The sequence below is a fragment of the Hippopotamus amphibius genome, chromosome 11 (assembly GCF_030028045.1).
Source record: "Hippopotamus amphibius kiboko isolate mHipAmp2 chromosome 11, mHipAmp2.hap2, whole genome shotgun sequence".
NCBI classification, from domain to species: Eukaryota; Metazoa; Chordata; class Mammalia; order Artiodactyla; family Hippopotamidae; genus Hippopotamus; species Hippopotamus amphibius.
The window spans coordinates 66,623,982-66,646,981 of NC_080196.1; the positions used below are offsets into that span (position 1 = coordinate 66,623,982).

Consider the following 23,000-nt stretch of genomic DNA (forward strand, 5'->3'; position numbering starts at 1 on the left):
TTTCTTTCCTCAGCATCTTATAGTTTTTGGAGTACAGGTCTTTTGCCTCCAGGTACGTTTATTCCTAGGTATTTTATTCTTTTTTGATGCAATGGTAAATGGGACTGTTTCATTAATTTCTCTTTATGGTCTTTTGTTGTTAGTGTATAGAAATGCAACAGTTATCTCTGCATTAATTTTGTATCCTGCAACTTTACCACATTCATTGATGAGCTCTAGTAGTTTTCTGGTGGCATGATTAGGAATTTTCTATATATAGTATCGAGTCATCTGCACACAGTGATAATTTTACTTCTCTTCCAATTTGGATTCCTTTTGTTTCTTTTTCCTCTCTGATTGCCATGGCCAGGACTTCCAGAACTATGTTAAATATCAGTGGAGAGAGTGGACATCCTTGTCTTGCTGCTGATCTTAGAAGAAATGCTTTCAGCTTTTCTGCATTGAGTATGATGCTAGCTGTGGGTTTGTTCTATATGGCCTTTATTATGTTGAGGTATGTTCCCTCTACACCCACTTTCTGGAGAGTTTTTATCATAAATGGGTGTTGAATTTTGTCAAAAGCTTTTTCTGCATCTATTGACATGATCACATGGTTTTTATTCTTCAATTTGTTGATGTGGTGATCACACCAGTTGATTTGTGGATATTGAAAAATTCTTGCATCCTGGGATAAATCCCACTTGATCATGGTGTATGGTCCTTTTAATGTATTGTTGGATTCAGTTTGCTAGTGTTTTGTTGAGTATTTTTGTGACTGTGTTCATCAGCGATATTGGCCTATAATTTTCTTTTTTTGTGGTATCTTTGCCTGGTTTTGGTATCAGGGTGATAGCGGCCTCATAGAATGAGTTTGGGAGTGTTCCTTCCTCTGCAGTTTTTTGGAATACTTTCAGGACGATAGGTGTTAATATATATAAAATAGATAACTAATAAAAGTTTCAAAAAGAAAGAAGAAAAAAAAAGGAAGGTAGGTGTTAATTCTTCTCTGAATGTTTGATAGAATGTGTCTGTTGAAGTCAGCTGGTCCTGGACTTTTGTTGGAAGTTCTTTAATCACAGTTTCAATTTTAGTACTTGTGATTGGTCTGTTCATATTTTCTGTTTCTTCTTGATTCAGTCTTGGGAGATTGTACCTTTCTAAGAATTTGTCCATTTCTTCTAGGTTGTTCATTTTATTGGCACATGTAGTAGTCTCTGATGATCCTTTGTATTTCTGTGGTGTCAGTTGTAACTTCTCCTTTATCATTTCTAATTTTATTGATTTGAGTTCTCTCCCCTTTTTTCTTGATGAGTCTGGCTAAAGGTTTATAGGTTATGCTTATCTTTTCAAAGAACCAGCTTTTAGTTTCATTGATCTTTTCTACTTTTGCTTTGTCTTTATTTCTGCTGTGATCTTTATGATTTCTTTCCATCTACTAACTTTTGGGTTTTGTTTCTTCTTGTTTTTCTAGTTGCTTTAGGTATAAGGTTATGTTGTTTGAGGTTTTTCTTGTATCCTGAGGTAAGATTATATTGCTGTAAACTTCCCTCTTAGAACTGCTTTTGCTGAGTCCCATAGATTTTGGATTGTCGTGGTTTTGTTTTCATTTGTCTCTAGGTATTTTTTGATTTCCTCTTTCATTTCATCAGTGATCCATTGGTTGTTTAGTAGCATATTGTTTAGCCTTTACGTGTTTGTATTTTTTACAGTTTTTTTCTTGTACATGATTTCTAATCTCATAACATTGTGGTCGGAAAAGATGCTTGATATGATTTCAGTTTACTTAGGCTTGCTTTGTCACTCAGCATGTGATCAATCCTGGAGAATGTTCCATGTGCATTTGAGAAGAATGTGTACTCTGCTGCTTTTGGATGGAATGCTCTATAAATATCAGTTAAGTCGAGATGGTCTAATGTGTCATTTAAGGCCTTTGTTTCCTTATTGATCTTCTGTCTGGACGATCTGTCCATTGATGAAAATGAGGTGTTAAAGTCCCCCACTGTTATTGTATTACTGTCAGTTACTCCTTTTATGGCTGTTAGTATTTGCATTATATAATGAGATGCTCCTATGTTGGATGCATATATATTTATAGTTATTACACCTTCTTGGATTGATTCCCTTTATCATTATGTAGTATCCTCCTTTGTCGCTTGTAACAGTCTTTATTTCAAAGTCTATTTTGTCTGATATGAGTATTGCTACTCCAGCTTTCTCTTGATTTCCATTTGTATGGAATACCTTTTTGCATCCCATCATTTTCAGTCGTTGTGTGTCCCTAGATCTGAAGTGGGTCTCTTGTAGACACCATATATATGGGTCTTGTTTTTGTATCCATTTAGCCAGTCTGTGTCTTTTGGTTGGAGCATTTAATCCATCTACATTTAAGATTATTATCAAATGTATGTTCTTATTGCCATTTTGTTAATTGTTTTTTATTTGTTTTTGTAGTTGTTTTTTCTTCCATTCCTCTTTTGTTCTCTTCTCTTGTGATTTGATGACTAACTTTAGTGTTGTGTTTGGATTCCTTGTTCCTTTTTGTGTGTGTATGTGTTGTAGATTTTTGGTTTGCAGTTACCATGAGGTTTTGATATAGCAGTCTGTATATAAACAAGATTGTTTTAAGTTGCTGGGCTTTTAATTTCAAATGCATTTCTAATATTCTGCATTTGTGCTCTCCTTTTCTAATGATTGCTGATTTTGATATCATATTTGTGTGTGGATGATTTCCTACCTTTACTTTATGTTTGCCTTTACCATTGAGCTTTTCCATTCGTAATTTTCTTGTTTGTAGTTGTGGCGTTTTCTTTTTGCCTAGGGAACTTCCTTTAGCATTTGTTACAAAGCTGGTCTGCTGGTGCTGAATTCACTTAGCTTTTGCTTGTCTGTAAAGCTTTATATTTCTCCATAAAATCTGAATGAGAGCCTTGCTGAGTAGAGTATTCTTGGTTGTAGGTTCTTCCCTTTCATCACTTTAAAATATACTGTGCCGCTCCCTTCTGGCCTGCAGAGTTTCTGCTGAGAGGTCAGCTGATAACCTTATGAGAGTTCACTTGTACGTTGTTACTTTTCCCTTGTTGCTTTTAATATTTTTTGTCTTTAATTTTCATCAATTTGATTACTGTGTGTCTCAGTGTATTCCTCCTTGGATTTATCCTGTCTGGGACTCTCTGTGCTTCCTGGACCTGGGTGACTGTTTCCTTTCCCATTTTAGGGAAGTTTTCAGCTATTATCTCTTTAAATATTTTCTCAGGTTCTTTCTCTCTCTCTTCTCTTTCTGGGAACCTTATAATGCAAATATCAGTGTGTTTAATGTTGTCTCAGAGGTCTCTTTGGCTGTCATTTCTGTTCTTTTTTTTTTTCTTTATTCTGTTCTGTGGAAGTAATTTCCACCATTCTGTCTTCCAGCTCACTTATCCATTCTTCTGCCTTAGTTATCCTGCTGTTGATTCCGTCTAGTGTATTTTCCATTTCAGTTTTTTGTATTGTTCATCTCTGTTTGGTCTTTACTTCTAGGTCTTTGTGAAACATTTCTTGTATCTTCTTGATCTGTGCCTCCATTCTTTTTCTGAAATGGCCTATCACCATTTCACTTAGTTGTTCTCTGGGGTTTTATCTTTTTCCTTCATCTGGGACATATTCCTCAGCCATCTCATTTTATCTAACTTCCTATGATTGTGGTTTCCTTACCACAGCCTGCAAGGTAGTAGTTCTTGCTTCTGCTGTCTGCCGCTGGGTGGATGAGGCTAAGAAGCTTGTGCAGGCTTCCTGGTGGGAGGGACTGGTTCCTGCCCACTGGTGGGTGGATCTGGTTTTTGTCTGTCTCTTGGGCAGGGCTATGTCATGGGGTGTGCTTAGTGGGCAGCTGTATGCTCAGGAAGACTTTAAGCAGTCTTTCTCCTGATGGGTGGGGCTGTGTTCCCACCCTGTTGGTTGTTTGGCCTGAGGCATCCCAGCACTGGAGCCTACAGGCTGAGTGGAGCCAGGTCTTGGTGAGAAAATGGTGGTCTCCTGTAGGGTTCATGCCAGCGAGTACTCCCCAGAACTACTGCCACCAGTGTCTTTTTTGCCACAGTGAGCCACAGCGGCCCCCCACCTCCACAGGAGACCCTCCAATACTAGCAGGTAGGTCTGGTCCAGGGTCTTATGAGGTGACTGCTTTTTTGTCTGGGTCCTGGTGCACATGAGACCTTGTGTATGCCCTCCAAGAGAGGAATCTGTTTCCCCCAGTTCTGTGGAATTCCTGCAATCAAACCCCGCTGGCCTTCAAAGCTAGATTCTCTGGGGCCTTCTCCTCCTGTTGCCAGACCCCCAGGCTGGGGAGCCTGACGTGGGGCTCAGAACTTTCACTCCTGTGGGGGAACTGCTGTGGTATAATTATTTTACAGTGTTGGGTCGCCCATCCAGCAGGTATGAGATTTGATTTTATTGTGACTGCAGTAAATCCCCCTCCCACTATCTCATTGTGGCTTCTGTTTGTCTTTGGATGTAGGATATCTTTTTTGGTAGGTTCCAGTAGTTTTTTATTGTTGTTGATGGCTGTTTAGCAGTTAGTTGTGATTTTGGTGTTTTTGTAAGGAAAAGTGAGCTCACATTCTTCTACTCTACCATCTTATCTCCATCTTTTCTTTCTATTTGTATAAAATTTTAACAGGTTATCTTTAGTGGTCAGGTTGTATAGAATTCATTTTTATATCTGTATTTTCTAATATTTCTTCCAATGAATGTGAATAGTTTGTATAATAAATAAAAGAATTGGGAGAAATAAGACCTTTTTAAAATCCTTTCTCCCAATCCCAATTTTAGAAAATATAATAAAATTAGCAAATTTTTAAAGGTAAAATATTAGTAGAATTTTAGTAGTTTAAAAATAATTTTCTACAGTGGTATTTATGAAAACATTTTTATAACTGAAAAAGATACAATATTAATGTCCCAAAATAATTATCCATATGGTAGAATACATAGGAAAAGAAACTAGAAGGATGTTTATCAAACCATTAACCATGGCTCTCTTCGCATCAGGCTCGTGGGTGTTATTTTATTTTTGTGTTTTTCTTCTGTATTTCCCAAAATGTTACTAATGAATACAGGGTACCTTTTTCTTCAGAGAAAAAAAAAATGTTTTTAAAAGTCTAAACTAACATCATCTTGTTATTGTTAACCACATAAATATTATAGGAGAAATGGATTTTCTAAATTCAGTATTAAAACAGCATTTTCCTTTGTGTATGCACTGTGTCTTAATAGCAAGTTTGCTACTTCTGTGTGTGAATAAACAAAAGAAAACTACCCTAAAATTTGGTTTATCCTATTGTAGGTTGCTTCGGGTGAATGCAATGAAGACACCGAAGTTTACAACATCACCCTGTGTACAGGGGATGAACTCACTCTAATGGGCCAGGCAGAAATCCTTTATGCAAAGACTTTCAAGGAGAAGTCACGACTCAACACGATCTTCAAAAAGATTGGGAAGCTCAATTCCATCAGCAAGCTGGGAAAAGGCAAAATGCCATGCCTCATTTGCATGAATCACCGGACCAATGAAAGCATCAGCCTCCCATTCCAGTGCAAGGGCAGGTTTAGCACTCGAAGCCCCCTGGAACTTCAGATGCAGGAGGGCGAGCACACCATCCGCAACATTGTGGAGAAAACCAGGCTTCCCGTGAATGTGACTGTGCCCAGCCCTCCACCGAGGAACCCATATGATCTCCACTTCATCCGCGAGGGGCACCGCTACAAGTTTGTGAACATCCAGACCAAGACAGTGGTGGTTTGCTGTGTGCTGCGAAACAACAAGATCCTCCCCATGCACTTCCCTTTGCACTTGACTGTCCCCAAGTTTAGCCTCCCAGAACACCTGGTGAAGGGGGAAGTATGGCCTGAAACCCTGGTCCATCACTGGCTGGGTATCTGCCAAGAACAGTTCGACATTGATGAGTATTCACGGGCGGTCCGCGACGTGAAAACCGACTGGAACGAGGACTGCAAGAGCCCCAAGAAGGGCCGGTGCACTGGCCACAACCATGTGCCCAATTCCCTCAGCTATGCCCGCGATGAGCTCACCCAGTCCTTCCACCGGCTCTCGGTCTGTGTGTATGGCAACAATCTCCATGGCAACAGCGAGGTGAACCTCCATGGCTGCAGGGACCTGGGGGGAGAGTGGGCCCCCTTTCCTCATGACATCCTGCCCTATCAGGACTCAGGTGATAGTGGGAGTGACTACCTTTTCCCAGAAGCTAGTGAAGAATCAGCGGGCATCGCAGGGAAGTCAGAGCTTCCTTATGAAGAGCTGTGGCTGGAGGAGGGCAAGTCCAGCCATCAGCCTCTCACTCGCTCCTTGAGTGAGAAGAGCAGATGTGATCAGTTCCGAGGTTCTGTCCGGTCCAAATGTGCAACTTCTCCGCTTCCTGTCCCTGGAACTCTGGGAGCAGCAATGAAGTCTTCAGAGATTGCCCTACCTCCACCTCCAGTGCCTCCCAAATCTGAAGCCGTAAGTCCTTTCTGGTTCTGGGTGGTGTGCCAGTCTTTCTGTCTCTCTGCTCAGTCATCTACTAATTTACTTTCTTTCTTAAAAAAGAAAGGAAAACTCCCCAGTGGAAGATTATCAGGATGAGTAATTTGCTTAATTTGGAGTGAAATAGAAATACATGCTGGATTATTTTTACCAGTTGGGAGTTAGAGTTTTACTCTACATTTGATGAGAAACTCTTGGAGAGTTTTTATTAGGAGAGACTTAAGTATGTTGCCTAGAGAACGGATAATAGGGAGGAGAGAGCAGAAGGCGGAGACCAGAGAAGAGGTATGAATATGGTAACAGGTATTAAATGATGATGCCCTGAACCACAGCATTTGGTAGCAGCAGATGGCAGGGAGAAATGAACTGCTTCGGAACATGTTTCAGAGGTGGAACCAAAAGTATTTACTGATAAATTGGATGTGGGTAGTGAAGGAAAGAGAGAAATCAGGAGAAACTCTTAGATTTTTAGCCTGAGCAGCAGAGTGGAGATTAGTGGCACTTAACACTGATGGGGACTGAAGGAGGAGTAGATTTATTTGGGGGGAGGAGGGATCAAGAGACATCAGCATCATTTGTAACTCTCTCCTCAAAGTTACATTGAGATCAAAACATCATGGGTGTGCTCATGTACACACACCCAGAGCAGAACCAGGTGCCAGCATGGTTTTGTTTACCCCCTCAAACAACTCACTCAGAGCTTGAGGAGGTATCTATCAAATTTTAATGTAAAAAGGTCATACAGGACAGGAGAAAGCTCCCTCTGTTTTGACCATGTTCTTTGATTGACAGGCACTCTGAACGTTCGCAACTCATTTTTGATCATTAGATTTCATTATATCTGAAGGGAGAATGCACTCAAGGCACACGGTGTAATTCTGTTCATTTATTTGACAGTATCTGTGGCAGTGGTGGTTTCCTTTTTTTTTTTTTTTTTTCATATCTCTAGCAGAATCCTTTAAAAGAAAGAAAGAAAACTTATACAAATCACAATAAATAGAAGAATTACATTCAAAACCATCTGACTAAAGGACAGATTGGAGGGAGGGGGTCTTCCCATGGCTCTGTCCACTCTGCCCCTACCAGCTGGTCTCAGGATGCCCCTCTGGAACCACGGGCTGTACAGAGCCTTGTTTCAAAACCATGGAGTTACTGAGCTAGATGCTAGAAAAATCACTGTCAATAACCCCTGAAATCATGACTCTGGACCTTTCTCTTTTGTAGAGAAGGCCACAGATGAAAAGAGGACTACTATAGAAGTTAAATTATGGGAGGTATACATAGGTCATGTGGGGGGATTTCTAAGGAGAAAGAAACTTCTACTTGGGCAAGAGATGCCTTCATGGAGATTATGGCATGTGAACGAGCTGAGAGTGTCTACATGAATGGAAAGAGCAGAGAGATGGGAAAGAAGAGAGTTCCGGACAGAGCGGCGTGAGCAAAGGCAGGGGCAGGTGAGGGAAGATGCACAGGGCGGGAGAGGGAGTATGAAGAGCAGTGGTGGCTGCAAGGCTGGAACCAGGGCACGGACGGCCCTGGCCACCAGGCTGCACTTTGTGCGGGGCGTCACGTGTAGCTGTCCATGCAGAGCCCTCATTGCTGCAGAGCTCTCCTGAGAGAAAACCTACCTCCAGCTCTTCATTCTAGGACATAAAAACTCCCCAGAAATTGCAGGTCTGGACTTTCCTCTGCTCCTTACAAGATCTTCCAGGGATCTCAAGGCACAAGCCCAGAGATCCCTGTACCCAGTAGGGGTTATGGAATATTGGGGGGACGTCTTGGTGGAGTCAGAGTCCTTGGTTCTGTTATTCATGTCAGATGGTGTTCCCAAAAAAACAGATAAGGAGACACCCCTAATAAGTACTTTAGGCAATTTTAGGGATGTCTCATCAACTCACTTGTATTTTGATGTTGCTTGAAGCTTGGAGCCTTCTCTTCCATAGGAACGTAACCACATGAGCTTCTCTTGTAGAACTCTGGTCCCACCTGGCACATAGTGGGGACTCCTGTTTGTTGAGTGGTTGATTGACTCTTTGAAGATGGTCACACCCAGTTACTTACGTAACCAAGTCTTGAGGTAGGAAACTGGCCGTGCTTGTTTTCACTGTGGCTAATGAAAGATGAGTAAGAACATAAATATTAAGAGGCCCTATCTTGACCTTGGTACAAAAAGAAAAATGTTAGAGTTGAATTTGAAACGAAAAGCAAATCTCACAGCAGAAGAAAAGGTTTGGGCCTCCTGTCTAAGCTGGAATTTCTTATGACATAAGAGAACCTTCTCAGAGCATATTCAGTGTTTATAGAATGCTCTAATCATAAGGACTTCTTATAAACACCTGAAATTACTTAATTTTCTTTTTTTTAAGAATTAGGCATTTCAAGTGAAGTCATAGTTTTTATTGGTTCTATGACCATGAAACAAATTTTCCAGTTTTAGGATATGCGTGGGATTCAGAGAACGTCATAATTGTTAGATGTGGCTTCAACTTGTAGTTTTCAAAAGGGAACTTTAATGGGGCATAAGTTCAAGTGTTTCCACAAAATTAAACAAACTTCTTTGGATAGTGACAGTGGGGTGGGTCCTGGGAGAAAGATGGGCCATCTGTCTCACAGCTGTCCTGCCCAATAATTAAAGATGTAATAAGTGAGGCCACTTTCAAGTGAGACATTATCTAGGAAGGTGACAACTCCCATCAGGTCTTTAGGAACAGAAGATACTGGAGCAACAGAACAGTCAGAGAAAGAGCATGTCTTTCATAGAAAGGGAAGCAGAGCTGGTAATTGGCAGATGAACTCTGCTTTGCCACAGTCCATGGCCTGGTCATGTTAAGATCTAGAGCCGTGGTCCCCAACGTTTTTGGCACCAGGCACCAGTTTCATGGAAGACAGTTTTTCCACAGATGGGGGGGTGGGGTCGGGGGGAGATGGTTCAGGCAGTAATGTGAGCGATGGGGAGCGCCACTTACCTCCTGCTGTGCAGCCCGGTTCCTAACAGGCCATAGATCAGCACTGGTCTACAGCCCAGGGGTTGGGGACCCCTGATCTAGAGGGACAGTGGCTCCACTGCAGTGTATGTCAGCCTGTGCCTTCTCTCCTAATTCTGTTCTTCACTCCCTGCCTCACGGTCCTAAGTTGCAGCAAATATCTGTGCTCTCTCCCCACCAGATTTTTTTTTTAATTTTATTTATTTATTTATTATTTTTTTGGGGGTACACCAAGTTCAATCAACTGTTTTTATACACATATCCCTGTATCCCCTCCCTTCCTTGACTCCCCTCCCCCCGAGTCCCCCCCACCCTCCCCGCCCCAGTCCTCTAAGGCATCTTCCATCCTCGAGTTGGACTCCCTTTGTTATACAACTTCCCACTGACTATCTATTTTACAGTTGGTAGTATATATATGTCTGTGCTATCCCCACCAGATTTTGATAGTCTTTGTTTCTGTAAAAGTGAGAAAAAAGACCTTTCTCCTTCAACAATAACGCTTGCTGTGTTTCCAGCAGTGTGCTGCAGTTCCGGTGTCATCTGGGTTAATGCTCGTCCACTGTCCTACCCATATCCTAAAATGGAAAAGCAGGCTGTGGGGCCTCAGTGAAGGAGTAAGCAGTTGAGCCCGGTTAATATACTTTGTACTTGATGTGGCTACTTAGAACTATGCTGTAGTCTGTATCTTTGTAAACATCATTAAATACAAAGGTTTTTCCATTAAACATATAACCCTGCCACTTATCTTTCCCAAGAATAAGAGGCGATTCCCTGCCTAACTGAAACATTCCAGGGAAGAGTAAACAGCTCCTGGCTCCAGGCACAGAAGAGATGCAGCCACTTATATCCTTTAAAATTGTTGCAGACAAGCCCAACCTGGGGAGCTGCCCAGCTCACTGAGTGGTGACATTTTCATTTTTTTTAATTATGCAAAGTGCCCTCAAATCAGAATGACCTGACAGTCCCTCTTAAGTGGTTCATATGTTCTAAACACATCCTCTCATTTTGTAACATTGTGGGCCTCATTCCATAATTTTAATTTTCTGGCTGTTGGCTGATAACGTCTAAAATATTTACCCAGATACACTCTACAAGTGACAGTCTTCAAGAGCTGTCTTTTTTTGTTTTTTTTATTTTGGGGTTTTTTTTCCTTTTTGGAAGATGCCATTTTGGAGAGCAATGATGGGAAATCTTGATATTGCGTAAAATTCTATAAATAGAATGTTTGACTCTCAGACTGTTCTAGTCTATGCAGTGAATTACAAATCAGTATCAAAACTACAGGATCACAACTCTTCTATAGCTGTCCATGCAGTAGTATCAAACCTGAGGACCCCAGAACCCAGAGATTAATTAACATCCTCTTTCTTAAGTAGCAGGAAAAAAAAATGCATTCATTCTTGGTTGGATGTTAACATTACAGCAATTCTTGAGATTCATGAAAGGAAAATCATAAAAGGAGCTCTAGGCTGTAAGCACTGGTTTAAAGCAAGTTTTACTGCAATGTGGATGAAGAATTTGTTAACCTTTGGGATGGACAGGGATGCCTCCTTGGCATGTGAGAAGCAGGGTGTAGAGACTGAGTTGTAAGATAGATTGGTAGCACACATTCATTGTTACAAGACTGAAGTCCGTCGTAAATAAAGTTCATGTAATGGAGCATACTGTCTTGTTGACGTTTGAGAAAAATAAGATATAAAGGGTGAATTTAATCCAGATATTCCACACTGGACCTAGTTTAGTAGGTGCTTGAAAAGACTGATTGCACTATACAGAAGTGAGCTGGAGTGTCTGAATCTGCCCCTGACAGACTGAGCAGCTGATGAGAAAATAGAAGGAGACACCAAGCATCCTGAGAGTCTTCATTTCCCCTCTCGTGGAATTTCACCGGAAGCAGAGAGAAGTGACCTACCACACTACGTGATGGATAATTAGAGGCACAAAGCAACACGTCTAAAAGCCACACGTGGATTTGCATCCTTACTCTGCCACTTAGTAGCTTCACACCTTGGGCAAAATATTTGACTTTCTGAGTCAGTTCCTGTGGGAATTAATAACAACATCTTCATTACATTATTGTATTGTACAAAGTACTTGGCAGTTTTCCCTGGCAGTTGGTAAGCATTCAGTAAATAGTAGCAGTAACTTAATATGAGATGGATTCTTTTTTAGGGTCAGATAGAAAATAATTTTTTGGAGGTTATTGCCTCTGTCCTTCCTTGCCTAAGGTATAAGGCCTCTACAGAGAGTCATGGAAGCTGATGGAGACATCAACACCTACCTCCACAGCCAGGCCAGCAGAAAGCCCTGGCAACCCAGGCAGGGAACAGTTGTCCTCTCATTCCAAAAGTACATGTGAGTTTCATTTTCCTAGTTCTCTAAGATATCCCAGAAACCTAACTGGGTTTAAAAGTAACAAAACATTCTTTTCAACCAACTTTTAAAATGTCTACTTGATAAGCTAGGTGTTATATGTTACAGTTACCTAGCTGTGGAGCCAAAATTGTAATCGTCATAAACCAAGAAAAGAGCTACAGAAATGCTTTTGCATCCTGTGGACCCCAGTAATATGTGATCCTTTCATGGAGGATTTGGGAGTTTTGAAGAACTATAGAATACCTACAAAAAAGCCACATGTGGTTCTAAGGCTGCAAATACGTGTCAAGAAATTGAAATTCCTAGGAAAACCTCTCTAGAAATATTAGTATTAAAGCTGAGAAGTTGCCTTGGCTAATTCCGTTAGACATGACTAGGCTCAGTCATGGTGCTACCAGATGTCACACCTGGATGTGTCCACCCTACAGAATGAGGGCCCTCACAAGACTACCCAAATTAAGAAAAAGTCATAAAAATATATTGTTTAAAAACCGAGAGAAGGGATTTTTAAGAATTGAGCTATAAGAATTGATTCTACTCTGCAGCCTCTTCAGTCTAATAGGCAGCAAGTTAAAAAGGAGATAATGAAAATACTGAAGGAATTAAGAAGGGCTATCAATAGGAATGCAGATTGCTATAAAAAAGGAACTAAAATTATAGAGAGGAGCCAAGAAAAATTAGAAAACTCATTTGCTGTGATAAGAACTGCGCTATAGGCAATGAATAGCAGATTGAATAATGCACAAGAACAAATAAGTGTTCTGGAAGATAGAATAATGGAAATCACCCAGTCAGAACAGCAGAAAGCAAGCCAAATTGGGGGGAAAAAAAAAAGAAAGCAAAATAAGAAACCTATGGGATAATATAAAGCATGCCAATGTAAGCATAATAGAGATCCCAGAAGGAGAAGAAAGAGAAAAGGGGATCAAAAATGTATTTGAAGAAATTATGGCTGAAAATTCCCAAACCTAAAGAAGGAAACAGATATCTAGGTACAGGAAGCACAGAGGGTCCCAAATAAGATGAACCCAAACAGACCTACACCAAGACATATTATAAGAGAAATGGCAAAGTTAAAGAGAAGATTCTGAAGGCAGCAACAGAAAAAGAGTTAGTTACAAGAGAACCCCAATAAGGGTATCAGCTGACTTCTCTGTAGAAACATTTGCAGGCCAGAATGGAATGACAAGATATAGTCAAAGTCCTGAATGGGAAAAATCTGCAACCTAGGATGCAGCAAGATTATCATTTAGAATAGACGGAGAGAGAAATATTTCTCAGACAAGTAAAAACTAAAAGAATACATACAGCAATACTAAACCTATCCTAAAAGAAATATTGAAAGGTCTTCTCTAAATAGAAAAAGAATCAAGAATGTATAGGAAAGAAAAAATCACAAATGGAAAGTAAATCACTTAATATGCCAGTAGACAGATTTTTTTTTTAAAAATCAAAAAGATTTTTGTGAAAGCAGTGGCAACCACAATGAACAGCAAAAGGATAAACATGAAGATGTAAGAGAAGACATCAAAATCATAAAATGTGGTGGAGAAGAGTAATAAAATGTAGTTCTTTGGTTTTTTTTTTTTTAAGAATGTGTTTGAGCCTTTATGACTACCAGTCTAAAGCTGGTAGATATAGGAATGGGTTTAAATACTTGAAAAACAAGGTAACCACAAATCAAAACATCAAATAGATTTATAAAAACCAAAAAGATGAGAATGCAAACATAATATAAAAGGAAATCATAAGCCACAAGAAGGAAAAGAAAGGAACAAAGAAGAAATAGAAAATCAACTGGAAAACAAGGTTTAAAATGGCAATAAATACATATCTATCAATAATTACTTTAAATGTCAGTGGACTCAGTGCTCCAATCGAAAGACAAGGGAGTAGCAGATTGGATAAGGAAAAAGAAAAAAAACAAGAGCCTACAATATGCTGCGTACAAGAGAGCCACTTCAAGGCCAAGGACACACATAGATTGAAAGTGAGGGGATGGAAAAAGATACCTCATGCAAATGGAAATGACAAGAAAGTGGGGGTTGCCCTACTCGTATCAGACAAAATAGACTTTAAAACAAAGGCCATGAAGAAAGATAAATAAGGACACTATATATTCATAAAGGGGTCAATACAAGAAGAGGATATTACATTCCTCAAAATATATGCAACCAATACAGAAGCATCCATATACATAAAACAAATACAAACAGACATAAAGGGAGAAATTGATGGGAATCCAATAATAGTAGGAGACTTTAACACCCCATTCATATCAATAGACAGATTTTCTAGACAAAATCAGTAAGGCAGCAGAGATCCTAAAGAGTATGATAGAACAATTAGACTTAATTGATATTTTTAGGACATTACATCCAAAAAAACCAGGATACACATTCTTTTCAAGTGCACATAGAACATTTTCTAGGCTTGACCACATACTAAGGCACAAAACAAACCTCAACAAATTTAAGAGTATAGAAGTTATTTCAAGTCTCTTTTCTGACCACAACGGAATGAAAGTAGAAATCAACCACAGAAAAAGAAATAAAAAAATGATTACATGGAGACTAAACAACATGCTACCAAACAAACAAAAAACAGTGGGTCAACAACAAAATCAAAGAAGAAATCAAAAAATATCTTGACAAATAACAATAAAAACACAACAATATAAAATCTATGGGATGCAGCAAAAGCAGTTCTTAGAGGGAAGTTCATAGTGATACAAGCCTTCCTCAAAAAACAAGAAAAGTATCAAATAACCTAAGCTACCAGCTAAAAGAATTGGAAAAGAAGAACAAACAAAACTTAAAGTGAGCAGAAGGAAGGAAATAATAAAGATCAGAGAAGAAATAAATAAAATAGAGATTTCAAAAATAATAGGAGGGCTTCCTAGGTGGCGCAATGGTTAAGAACCTGCCTGCCAATGCAGAGGTCACGGGTTCGATCCCAGCTCCAGGTAGATCCCACATGCCACGGAGCAACTAAGCCCGTGTGCAAAAAAAAAAAAAATAATAGGAAAAAATCAACAAAACCAAGAGCTGGTTCTCTGAAGGGTAAACCAAATTGACAAACCTCTGGCCAGGCTCACCAAGAAGAAAAAAGTGAGGACCCAAGTACACAAAATAAGTGAAAAAGGGGAAATACTGACACCACAGGAAAAAAAAAAACAACATGTAAGACAGTACTGTGAACAATTATATGGCAACAAATTCAACAACCTAGAAGAAATGGGCAAGTTTCTAGAAACATACAGCCCACCAAAACTGAATCAAGAAGTAGATAATTTGAACAGACCAATCCCTAGAAGTGAAATAGCATCTGTAATTTTAAAAACACCCTGCAAACAAAAGTCCAGGACCAGATGGTTTCACAAGTGAATTCTACCAAACATATAGAGAAGAACTTATACTAATTCTTCTCAAACTCTTACAGAAGATTGAAGAGGAAGGAATACTCCCAAACACATTCTATGAAGCCCCCATCACCCTGATACCAAAGCCAGACAAAGACAGTATCAAAAAAGAAAATTTCAGGCCAATATCTTTGATGAATATAGATGCAAAAATTCTGAACAAAAATACTTGCAAACTGAATCCAACAACACAAAAAAAGATCATACACCTCAACAAGTTGGATTCATCCCAGCATCACAAGGATAGTTCAACATATGCAAATTAATCAGTGTGATACACCATATCAACAAAAGAAGAGACAAAAACCACATGATCACTTAATATATTCAGGAAAAGCATTTAATAAAATTCAACACCCATTCATGATAAAAACTCTTACCAAAGTTGGTATGGAGGGAACATATCTCAACATAATAAAAGCTATTTATCACAAACGCACAGCCAATATAATACTCAACAGTGAAAAGCTACAAGCCTTCCCACTAAATTCTGGAACAACACAAGGATGCCCCCTCTCACAACTTCTATTCAACATAGTATTGCAAGTCCTAGCCACAGCAATCAGACAAGAACAGGGGAGAAAAAAAAAGAAAGAAGATATGCGTATATTATAAGTTAACCTTAAAAATGCATTCCAGTATACATTAAGTGCAGACAAATACAGTTTGATTCCACTTTTATGAGGTACCTAATGTAGTCAAATTCAGAAAGTACATTGGTAGATGCCAGGGGGGAGGGGGTTGGGAGGGGGACTGGGGAGTTAGTGTTTAATGGGGACAGAGTTTCAGTTTAGGAAGGTGAAAAATTTGGGAGATGGATGATGGTGAGAGTTGCACAATAATTTGAATGTACTTAGTGCCACTGAACTGTACAGTTAAATATGGTTAAAATAGTATGTTTTATATTATGTGACTTTTACCACAAAAAAAATTTTTTTTAAGAAGAAATAAAAGGTATCCAAATTGGAAGAGGAGAGGTAAAATTGTCATTATATGCAGATGACATGATACTATATATAGAGACCCTAAAGACTCCACACAAAACTGCTAGACCAATACATGAATTCAGCAAGGTAGCAAGATACAAGGCTAACATTCAGCAAGGTAGCAGGATACAAGGCTAACATACAGAAATCTGTTGCATTTCTTTACACTGATAATGAAATATCTGAAAGAGAATGTAAAAAAAAAAATGCCTTTTAATTGCATCAAAAAAAACCAAAAATACTTAGGAATAAACCTGACCAAGGAGGTGAAAGACCTGTATGCTGAGAACTATAAAACGTTAATAAAGGAAAGTGAAGATGATTCAGAGAAATGGGAAGATATTCACATGCTCTTGGATTGGAAGAATTATGGCCATACTAACCAAAGAAATCTACCCATGTAATGGGTATCCCTGTCTAATTACCTATGACATTTTCCACTGAACTAGAACAAATAATTCTAAAATGTATATGAAATCACAAAAGACCCAGAATTGCCAAAGCAATCCTGAGGAAAAAGAACAAAGCTGAAGGCATAACCCTCCCAGACTTCAGACAATAATACAAAGCTACAGTAATCAGAGCAGTGTGATATTGACACAAAAGGAGCAGACATATGGATCAATGGAACAGAATGGAGAGCCCAGAATTAAACCCACCCACCTACAGACAGTCTTCGACAAAGGAGGCAAGAATAATACAATGGAAAAAAGTCTCTTCAGCAAGTGGTGTTGGGGAAGTTGAATAACCACATGTAAATTAATGAAGTTGAAACACACCCTCACACTACACACAAAAATAAACTCAAAATGTCTTAAAGACTTAAACATAAGTACAAGACACCATAAAACTACTAGAAGAGAACATAGGCAAAACATTCTCTGACAGAAATTGTAGCAATACTTTCTTAGATCAGTCTCCCAAGGCAGTAGAAATAAAAGCAAAATAAGCAAATCTACAAGCTTTTGCACAGCAAGGGAAACCATAAAATGAAAAAAAACAAACTACAGACTGGGGGAAAATATTTGCAAATGATGCAACTGACAAGGGCTTAATTCCCAAAATACACAAACAGCTCAATTGAAAACTGGACTGAAGATCTAAGTAGACATTTCTCTAAAGAAAACATACAGATGGCCAACAGGCACATGAAAAGATGCTTAGTATCGCTAATTATTAGAGAAATGCAAATCAAAACTGCAATAAGGTATTACCTTACACTGGTCAGAATGGCCATCATTAAAAAACCTACAAATGCTGGAAGGGTGTGGAGAAAAGGAAACCATCCCACCCATTGTTGGTGGAAATGTAAATTGGTGCAGCCACTATGAAGAACGGTATGGAGGTTCCTCAAAAAACTAAAACTAGAGTTGCCATATGATCCAGCAATCCCACTCCTGGACATATATCCAGACAAAACTATAATTCAGAAAGATACATGCACCCCTGTGTTCGAAGCAGCACTATTCACAATAGCCAAGACATGGAAACAACCTAAATGTCCATTGACAGATGAATGGCTAAAAAAGATGTGGTACATATATACAATGGAATACTACTACTTGGTTATTAAAAAAAATGAAATCATGCCATTTGCAGCAACATGGATGGACCTAGAGATGATCACACTAAGTGAAGTAAGTCAGAAAGAGAAAGACAGATACCATATTATATCATTTATATGTGGAATCTAAAATATGACACAAATGAACTTATCTACGAAACAGAAGCAGACTCACAGAGAACAGACTTGTGGTTGCCAAGGGGGATGGAGCGTGGGGGAGGGATGGATTGGGAGTATGGGAGTAGCAGATGCAAGCTATAATATATAGAATGGATAAACAATAAGGTCCTAATGTATAGCACAGGGAACTATATTCAATATCCTGTGATAAACAATAATGGAAAAGAATATGAAAAAGAATGTGTACATAAATGTATAACTGAATCACTTTGCTGCACAGCACAAATTAACACATTGTAAATCAACTATCTTCAATAAAATAAATCTATAAAAAAAATTGATCCTACTCTGAATTTTTATTTTGTCTTTGGGCTTTCTCCTTCTGTTGGGTATTAATATTAGAGAAGACAAGGGGGGAGGGGTAAATTGGGATTAACATACACTACTATATATAAAATAGATATAGTATAGTATCTATACTCCAATAAAAAATTTTTTTAAAGTGATCTAAATTAAAGCTAAAAAAATATATTAGAGAAGGCATAAAGGGAAAATTTTCTTAAATAAACCTGACGTATTCATAGTTAAGTTTAGGTACTAAAAAGATTAATCTGGAAGTGAGTGTTTACTTTTCAAAATAGTTGCTCTACAAAAGGATTCACTAAGGATTCCACTAATTAACGAGGTCTCCTAAGGCATTTGACATTTAATTAATTTTAATTACAGCTTTTGAAGAGTACTCTGTAAGCAAGCCATACCTACATTTCCCATTTGTTAATTGAAATAAGTACTGAATTATTATTGTGTTTTGGTAATTTTGAAACTAATTGCCTTCGGTTTTGTGTAGGTTATTTATTTTTAAATGAAACCTTCTAGGCCAAGAAATTGTTTTCTCCTGTGTCTACTGAAAGTCTCAATGATTAGAATGTTAATAAAGTCACTGTAATAGTCTATGGGATAGCCCTTGTTTCAAATCTGCACTCTTGGGTTTACCATTTGCACAAAATCACATTATTAGGAAGGTTATATACTATTTAAATATATCTATCATGCATTATACTCCTTGCTCAGAAAAGGTCTTTATTCTCTGCCCCAATGGCAGAGTCTTTCTTCGGAGTCCAGGGAAGCACCCTGAATTTAAACAAGTATTCTTTTCAGAACTGCGTGCCCTTCTTGTTTCCAGTAGCGGCCTCCTGTGCCCTCCGTCTTGACTCCCTCACCCGAGGCCTGGAGGTTGGAGGCCACCGCAGACCCAGGCCTGCCTTCGGTCCTTATCCTCCGCATACACAATGGGAAAAAGAAACGCACGCATCTGAGAATCAGGATTTCAACTGTAAATCACATCTGCCCTTGCGCAATTTGTCAAATAGACGTTCATTTATTGCCATGTTGTCATTATAGAACTTTAATTTCTGTTTGGCTGAAAATACCCCTGATGGGTATGTGACAGGGTTGTGAACTCTTTGTATAAAAGCCTCTTTATAAATAAGATTTCTTAAGGCTGTAATGATTTTGTTATCTGGGAGAGGGAGTGTGGGAAGAAATGTAAAATACAGGGCAGAGGGCATGCAGTGAAGGCAGAGTTACAAAGTTCAGGGGAGCATGGTTACAAAACGCCTTTCTCTGGAACACTGACATTATCCCAAAGTCAGCTTCTTAGAGAAGAAGACCCATAGTAAAGGTGGGTCCAGTTTTAGACCAAGCTCGCCTGTAGTGTGTGTTTTCTGAATTATTGTCAACACAGAAACAAAATGATCCTTAGTGCACCTGAAGGATGGCAGAAGCCCATTAGTGACTGCCCAGAGGCCCAAGCATTGTGGTCTTTGAACCCCAAGATTTTCACCCACAGGCGTGTAATGGCAGATTTTAGACTGTAGACAAGGAAGTGTGAGGCCTTGTCGGCAAGTGTCCAGATCCATTGCCTTGTATTTAAAAGTTGAGTAATTGCTGCTGTGAAATGGATCCCACCCCCCTCGGGAAAAAAAAAAAAAAAAAAAAAAAACAGTTCAGCAAAGAACATGTCAGAGTAAGTGTTCCATTTCCCTAAGCTGTCTGCTTGGTCCAGTTAGTGAAGGGATATGAAAGTGTCATTTCTCCCATGGAAGAGAAGTAGGGAGTTCCGAGAAACTAAGACTTTCCAGGAAACATCATCATACCAAAAAGCCCCCATTCCTACATTTCATAATGCATTTCACAAGCATACTGTGTGTCATTTGTTTGTTGTATTCTTTTAATCCCTTGGAAGTGTCAGAGAAAGATAATGTCACAGAAGAAAGCAGCTCATATGTGTATAAACTACTCCAGTTGTATGTAATGTTTGAATTTGTCTTCTAAAGATTTACATTTAACTCTGTTTCCAACCATGCAATAATGAGCTTTGTATTTATAGTAAATTCTCATGCATTATCTTTAACAGGTAGCTATTTAGGGAAAAGACCTTATTTTCCCTTTTTCACAAATTGTTGGTCCTTCACCCCCAGGCTCAGTTCCTTCCCAGCTAAACAGAGTTACAGCTGTGAGGAGGGGGGAGGGGAAAGGATGCTTAAATGCCTGTTCCAGGAGTCAGGAAATCAAGTTACACTTCTGGAGAGTATTCTGAAAATAACGAAAATAGTCCCATTCTATGACGCATGTGATTCTGACCACAGGTTAGAGTTGGGTTTTACCTTGGTTGACCCACCTTCCTGTAGTGACACGAAGCTTTCCAGAGCCATTTACTCTATTGCGCATGTCTGTCTTTGCTTTAGCTGTTAGATAATAAGCTGCCATTGATTATTTTTCTGGTTTCCCATGGCCAGTACTGGCATGGCGAAGGCAGAGAGCAGTGAGGAATGTGTCCTTCTCTCCATCCCAGGAGTCAGTATGCACTTGACCTCTAGGTTACATGCATCCATGTACCTACCCAGGCACGTTTTCAAGTTTCCTCCAGGTTAAAAAGAAAAAAGCCATGCCTCCTTCAACCCACTATCCCTTTCTAATAACTGCCTCCCCCTTCATTCCCAGCTCCTTCCTTCCTTCCTTCTTGTAAAGAGTGGTCTGTCCTCACAAACTCCACCCTCACATCCTGTTCTGGCTGTGACTTCCTGGAATCTGCTTCTGGTCCCCTCACTCAACTCAAGCTTCATTTGCTAAGATCCCCAGTGACCTGCTAACTGTCACACATCTTCCTGACCTGCCTCGACTTCCTGCCGTCCTTCATCTTCACAGCATCCCTCTCCTGAGCCGTCCTCCCCACCATCTGCTTCTTTGACACTGCTGGGACCTGTTCCGCCCCGTGAGCGGTGAGATACGGTTCCGTGTGTTTCTCTCCCTTGGTCTCCTCCTCTGCCGGCCCCTTAGGGGTTCAGCTCTCTTCACTTCTTACCTAGGATCTCAGTGCCGCCAGCGCTTCAGATTCTATCAGTAGAACATCGAGCTCAAACTCTTTTCATCACTGAATTCCGTGGTTTCTCCCAATCCCTGTTCTTCCTTCTAAGTGTCTGTCTGATAAAAGACACCAGGATTTGTCTCGCCATCTAAGCCCCCGCACCAGGGCATAATTCTGGTGGATTTCTCCCGCCTCTGTACCTTTTGTACACTCACACTTCCTTCCTCCTCCAGACTTTCTCAGTATAATTTCCTATGCGTTTGTTCTTTCCCTGCCCTCTTGAGTCATTCGAGATGCTCCCACTGACCTTTGTTCCACCTTCTATTACTACAGGGTCGATTTTTATCTCAGTCGTGTGTTGGTCTCCTTCCCTCCCTCCCAGCTAATTCCAGGGGTTACTCATTCTTGTCTGCTCAGGGAGCGTGTGATGGGCACTCAGCATGTAATTGATCAATAGTAAATGGAGTTAATGTTGTTCATAGGAAACGGGAAAGTGACACCATGTTCTTCAGACTTCTAGGGGCAGTGGGAGTAGATGGTGCCAGTGATTCCGGCTGTTAGCCCTCAGGACAGACACCCTCTACAGATTCCTTGAAACCCCACTAGTAAATTGTGTTAGATGGCAGTCACTTGAATATGGCTCCCTGAGAATATGCCTCGTAGACTAATGAGAAGTGATGGTTCTAGAAAGAGCTGAACTCACCCTTTCCACCTCTCAATAAATTAGCTTTCTGTTTAGCCCTGGGTTTGCAGTCTTCTGCTTGAATACTGGGGAGAGGTGTCTTACTCCTGGGTAGCGGTATCTTATCTCTGATAAGGTTGAATCATTGAGCATTTCTTTAAAAAAGGGAAAGACTTGATGTGAAGAGGCCAGGATGAGAGGATTGTGCTGGAAATAAAACTGCTGGAAAGAAAGGCTTTAGACCAGAGAACTGCTTGTGAAGCCAGGCTCTGGGTAGGGATGGGAGTCCACTCTCCCTGAATCCATGCCGTGGTCATTGACCCTGTCAGAACCGGCGGGTGCCAGGAGCTTGGCTGTAAACACTCAAGCTACTCATCAGCAGAAATTACCTACCAGTAGGCAAAAGTCACCCATAATCTGTAGTAACACCTGCCTCAGACAGAATGCCGTCCCCTCCCTTAGAGGTTTATTCCTGATAATCCGAGTACCTTGCTCCCCCTGCGCTGCCAGTTAAAGTTCAGCCTTAAACGCTGCACTGGAAGGGAAGAGATGGGCTCTGGTCCGTCGGGCATGGTGTGTCCCATCGCATCCTCATTTAGAATAGTTGCGGGGGGCGGTGGGGGATTGGGGGGTGCTGACAGCAAAGCCACATTTCCCAGTTCAGAAGTACTGTCATTTTCATGCTGACACCACGTCCCGTGTGGTGATGGCAGAGCCGAGGGTGGTCATAGGGGACAGGGCTGCTGGCACCTCCCCCCCATCAAGATTGACACCCATATGAAGACCCAAAAAAATGAACATGCAGCCCAAAGGATTTATCAGTGCCAGTTTCCACATAAAAATTTGAAAGGCATTCTTATGGTCTACGTTTAAAAATGAAAGTGCCTTGGTGTATTTATTTTGTGACATCTGATAACCTCTGCCAGCCACAGCGCAGTAAGAACAGTGATGACGGTCCCTACCGTTTCCACTTTCAGGTTAATTGGATATACATGGAAAGTAAG

At 40.0% G+C, this 23,000-nt stretch overlaps 1 protein-coding gene across 5 annotated transcripts in view; it reads left to right on the plus strand.

Moving 5' to 3' along the window:
* Positions 1–23,000, plus strand: part of GAREM1 (GRB2 associated regulator of MAPK1 subtype 1) — a 227,039-nt gene that overhangs the window by 193,784 nt on the left and 10,255 nt on the right. For all 5 annotated transcript variants that reach the window (XM_057698279.1, XM_057698280.1, XM_057698281.1 and 2 more), the window contains one exon: positions 5,300–6,472. In XM_057698279.1, coding sequence (XP_057554262.1) covers positions 5,300–6,472 — 1,173 coding nt within the window. The remainder of the gene's footprint in view (positions 1–5,299; positions 6,473–23,000) is intronic.